Source organism: Orycteropus afer, unplaced genomic scaffold, assembly GCF_000298275.1.
Source record: "Orycteropus afer afer isolate SDZICR_OR568_19922 unplaced genomic scaffold, OryAfe1.0 scaffold00033, whole genome shotgun sequence".
Classification (NCBI taxonomy): Eukaryota; Metazoa; Chordata; class Mammalia; order Tubulidentata; family Orycteropodidae; genus Orycteropus; species Orycteropus afer.
This window is the reverse complement of record NW_006921620.1, coordinates 2,886,188-2,891,834: the sequence shown is the minus strand read 5'-3', so window position 1 is coordinate 2,891,834 and position 5,647 is coordinate 2,886,188. Positions and strand designations below refer to the sequence as shown.

Genomic DNA, 5,647 nt, shown 5'->3' with positions numbered 1-5,647 from the left:
TTTACAAAACAAAAAATTCACAAAGAAGAGTGAAATAGTTTTATATTTTTGCAAACTTTGTAACTTCTAGGTCAACAGAATTAAGTTGGAGTCTCTTTGCTACCTCGGCATTTGCTCCGTTGCAATACATTGTTTGTTTGAACTATGGTAAGAAAATCTAGCCTCACACAGATATGCAAAGGGAAAGAAAGTATTTTACTAACCTTTTCAGATAATTATGGATATTCTTCAATACTACATTAAAAAGTGATTGGTGACAGTTTAAAGATAAACTCCAATGTGGAATTTGAAACCATAATAATGAACTTTTAATATTCGGTTATACTAAAATCCATTGGTTTGAAGTCTTGGGGTAGTGCAAATGGTTAGTGCTTGGCTGCTAACCAACTTCTTGACAGCTTCCTTCCAAGAAGTACCTTGGAAGGAAGGTCTGGCAATCTATTTCTGAAAAATCAACCAATGAAAACCCTTTGGAGCACAGGCCTACTGTGACACACGAGATCATCATCGACTGGAATCAACTCAATGGTAACTGGTCATTATCTTGCATTTGGAATGGAATTTATACCAATGCATGATTTTATATTTGGTAAATACTGATTCACAGTGTTAAGAAGATCTTCCAAATACTGGCACGTTTCATTATTCCATATTAAAAAAAACAATCATGTTGTTGTTATTGTTATGTGCCACTGAGTCGGACCCGACTCATAGTGACCCCTCCTTGGGTTTCCTAGGCAGTATCACTATGGAAGTAGACTGCCTAACCTTTCTTCCAAGGAGTGGCTGGTGGGTTTGAACTGCCAGCCTTCTGGTTAGCAGTCAAATGCCTTGGGCATACTCATCAAAATCACCACTGATCTTATTAGAAAAGTTTTTAAGAATTAAAAACTTATCTTTTGGGCCTTCTGCTTGGAAAAGTAGAATCAAGTCTCAAATAATGCCTTTTTAATTGTATCCTCTAGTATTATAAATGTAGGACTATACTGTATCATACCTCTGTGAATGCAAACCATCTTGTACTTACTTTATGATATGTAATAGTGCCTAAGGCACTTGACTGCTAACCAGAAGGCTGGCGGTTCAAACCCACCAGCCACTCCTCGGAAGGAAGATGGGGCAATCTACTTCTGTAGTGATAATGCCTCGGAAACCCAAGGAGGGGTCACTATGAGTTGGATCCGACTTGATGGTACGTAACAACAACAACAACAAATAGTGACCATGCTACATCAGAGTAGTTTTTTAATGACATTATTCTAGAATGTTTTCTTTCCAGATGATGATTGAAAAGCTAATTTTAAAAAAAAAGGTACCACAACAGTAACAGAACTTTGCTGTTTTTTGAAGGTTTGTTTCGTACTTTTTTTTACCGGAGTGTGCTGGATGTCTCTATAATTTTGCTGAGATGATTGCAGAACCTGGAAAAGGTGATGCTGCTATTGATGCAAAATACACTGCAGTCAGTGTAAATACACAGTTACATATACATATATATACATACACACACACATATACTCACACATATGTACATACATACAAGTTGAGAGAGCTCTGGTGGTGTAATGCCTAAGATATTTGAATGCTAACCAGAAGGCTGGAGGTTCAAATCCACCAGCCACTCCTCAGAAGGAAGACTGGGCAATCTACTTCCGTAGAGATACTGCCTCGCAAACCCAATGAGGGGTTGCTATGAGCTGAATCGACTTGATGGCAGTGAGTTTGGTTTATATATAATTTGAATTTTGGGAAATTTTAGCTGTGCTGTCAACTTTGGAAAAATATCCCAGTTATACTATGTGGAGCTGGCATTGTATAGAAATTAACAGCCACATTGGTCTAGAAACAGTAAACTTAATTTTTTTCTATTTGTATGGGGGTAACAGGCACTGTATTAAATACATAAGGTCTTATCTACATTGATTACAGAAACTAATACAGCATTCTCTAAATTAAAAAAAAAAAGAATTAAAAACATGGTGATAAATATAAATTTTCTAAAATTCTAAGCGTTATTTGAAAGCTCAAACTTTATGAATAACAACAAATACTGTCACTTGCTTTCCTTGAAGTAATATGTTTACTTGGCTCATTTTTAAGAAAACCATCCCGGGTGATCTGCTCAAAATACATTTCAGCTACTCTATATTGCTCAAAAATGAACTATAATCTTAGGTTTGTAGTCAAATCAGTGTTGAGTAGAGTTGCAAATGATCATCATTATCAACATTAATTAAATTTACTCTTGCAATATTTCCTGAAGTCAAGGTAGTAAAATCATGTTGTTCCACAAGGAAAAACTCTCCAAAACAGAGCTCACATCCTACTTTCTCCATTCTCAAGTGACCACACATTTCTTACTTATTAAAACTACGTTTATAACTTAAATTCCATCATTTGTTACTTAACGTTTGCTCACTTGCACTTTGAACAAAAATCTAAATTAGTCACTTACTAGGTACTGTCTGAACAGGGTCTTGCCTCTCTCTAACTGTTTATTCACCTTTCCTCCCTTGATCAGAATGCTGCACACCAATCTGGCCATTTCTCCTCCTTTTCTTTCTCTCTCTAACTCTGCAAAACAATTTCTTTTTCCACACTGCATAACGTGGATGAACTTGAAGGACATTATGCTAAGTGAAATAAGTCAATCACAGAAGAACAAATATTGTATTAGTCTGTTATTATAAAAAGTCAAGGAAAGGTTTATATATGAAAGGAAATTTTTTTTTGTTGGTTACCAGGGGTGGGAGGGGAGTGGAGGGAACACTGTTAGATTGGTAGAGACTAGTATTGATTTAGGTGAAGAAAAGGGCAATGTACCAAATGCCACAGCCAGCTACCCAGAGGAAGCAAATAGTTGGATCTGTGGGAGTGGGACCATGGTTGCAGGGGACATCAAGCTCAATTTGCATAACATATTACACAGAAACATTGTTCCACATCCTACTTTGGCAAGTAGTGACTGGGACCTTAAAAGCTTGCAAGTGGCCACCTAGATGCAACGATGGGTATCTCCTCATTCAGAGCAAAGAAGAATGCAGAAAACCAAAGATACATGGAAACAATTAGTCCAAGCAACTGGTATACCATGTGATCCTCAGCCTATTCAACTATGAGACCAGAAGAAATAGATGGTACCCAGCTACCACTGTCAACCACTCAGAGGGGGATCTATAGGAGACCCTGGACAGAGTGGGAGAACAAAGTGGAACAAAACTCAGAATCATTAAAAGAAGAAAAAAAAAAGGATCAGTTTGCTGGTCTGATAGAGCCTGATGAAATCCCTGAGACTATGGCCCCACCTGCCGTTCAGATCTGGAACTGAACCCACTCCTGTGGCTTCCAACCAAACAAAAGACAAGCAAGCATATGAGCTGAACATTTACATTAGGTAGATACACTACTTGGAGAGATCAATCATGGGAGAATAGAAGGGCTGTGTATGTACAGAAAGAGAGCTCGGGGTGCAGGAGTGCATGGTAGGGTAGGACACAGGAAAGAGGTAGTTATGGGAAAGAAGTGGGAAGAGCTGCTGCATTGTGGGAAATTGCAGTCAATGTCTTGAGACGAAGTGTAAGTGAACTGCTGTATGGAAAGTGAATATGCTCTGTAAACCATCACCCAAGTAACAATAATATATATATATATATATATATATATATATATATATATATATATATATTTTAAACAAAGACCAATGATGAGAAGCACAAAGTGAAAACCTTATCCCTTTCAAAAGATTCACATACAAATTACATACACAATTAGATTGATTCTAAATAAAAACCAGTGGATCCACTCTTTCTTCTCATGAGGCACCTTCATAGTTTCCACATTTCAACTGTCAGCCTTAACATCTCTCACTTTTAAGGATGATTACTCAGCCATGGGGAGCTCTGGTGGCGTAGTGCCTAAGGCACTTGACTGCTAACCAAAAAGCTGGCAGTTCAAACCCACCAGCCACTCCTCGGAAGGAAGATGGGACAATCTACTTTCGTAGTAATACTGCTTTGGAAACCCAAGGAGGGGTCGCTATGAGTCAGGGCCGACTTGACGGCACATAACAAAACAACACGCACTGTATTAAATACGTAAGGTCTTATCTACATTGATTACAGAAACTAATAAAGCATTCTCTAAATTAAAAAAAAAAGAATTTTTTGATCTGTACCAGATGAGGTTAAATTGGCACAACATTGTGACTGAAAGCCAGGCCCTTGAGAACTAGGCTGGGGGGAACCTTGAGAATTTTCTGGCTCCAAAACACATAAAGGTTTGTGTTCACCTGTCTGGTCCTCAGAGAATCTCTGTTGCTGAGGAAGGCCCAAGCCCCATGAAAGCAAACAATGCTTCCACAAACCAAACCATGCATGTCTCCTTTCTTGGAACTGGCCAACCTCTTTCTTGTCTCAGGGTCTTCACATATATTGTCACCTCTGGCTGTAAGTCATTCCTTACTAGTCTTTGTCTGGTTCACGCTTCCTTAGCTATCAGGTCTCAGTTTAATTATTACTTCTTCAGAGAAGACTTTTCCTGAACCCCTACAGCCAACCTCCTCACTAGCCATCAGCTAAAATACACTCCCATTAGTTCTTCCTCATAACACCATAGTCTTTTCTTTTATAGCTCTTACCACAATTTGAAATTATACATTTACTTGTGATAATTTAACTGGTGTTTCTATTTCACTAGATGGGAACTATGTCTATTCTGTTCAACATCATATCCTCAGGGCCTAATATAGGTCTAGCATATCTTATACTTAGTAGATAATTTTTGAATGAATGAATAAATAAATGATTAAGACTAAAGCCAATATAAGAGAGTCTTCATAAATGAGATATTCTAGATGTGTATTTTAATCTTCTTCATAGACTACACATATTCTTGAAACCTTTTGAGACAAGTGATAATGTCTTGCTTTTTTAGAACCAAGAGATCAGTACAAGACAACTTTTTGATGAAAATCTGGATCTGATGTAAACAAAGAATAGAAAAGGCTTCTTGAAGTGATGAGAACAGAAACTTGTACAGTAAGTCTGTGGCATAACAATAGAGTGTACCTGAAAAGGTCAAAAAGGAGTACAGGGTAATTCGGACATGTTTATTCTCATAGACATTTTTCCACAGGTACTCATACTTTCATCAGCAGCCTAAAAGTTTCTGGTTTGGTTGGAACTGGCAATGAGAGAATTTATAGCACTTCTCAGACTTCACTTTCCCTCTCCTAATAATTTTCTCTAAGTTATTATAAGTTTATTACTCTTTTTTTAAAAAGTTGAATTAATGAGACAGGTAAGAGAATGCAGTTGCCCAAGTAGTTTGCATACCTCTTAGAAGCATCTTCTGGTTTCCAGGCACGTGTCTGTTTAGTACCTACAATAATTTAAACAAAACATAGTAGGTCAAGTGTGCACAAACACATAAGGCACAGGCAGATTCCTGTCCAAATAACTCAAACTACAGATCATCTTTTCTTCTTCTCCATACATTTCATTTCCAATCCTGTGATATGACTCCAGACAGTACGTATGTAAACCAAAATGAAATGGGAAGAGAATAGAATTTGTTTTTGTAAATCATTCTCCATTTTTCTTGGTTAAAATGTTACCTCTTTTGGGATTGAATTTTCTCATGTAGCTAC

At 37.4% G+C, this 5,647-nt stretch overlaps 1 protein-coding gene across 1 annotated transcript in view; it reads right to left on the bottom strand.

Moving 5' to 3' along the window:
* The window catches only part of RPAP2 (RNA polymerase II associated protein 2), a 189,048-nt gene that overhangs the window by 181,048 nt on the left and 2,353 nt on the right, over positions 1–5,647 (bottom strand). The window contains exon 2 of the mRNA XM_042780301.1: positions 5,334–5,379. Within this exon, the coding sequence (XP_042636235.1) occupies positions 5,334–5,379 (46 nt within the window). The remainder of the gene's footprint in view (positions 1–5,333; positions 5,380–5,647) is intronic.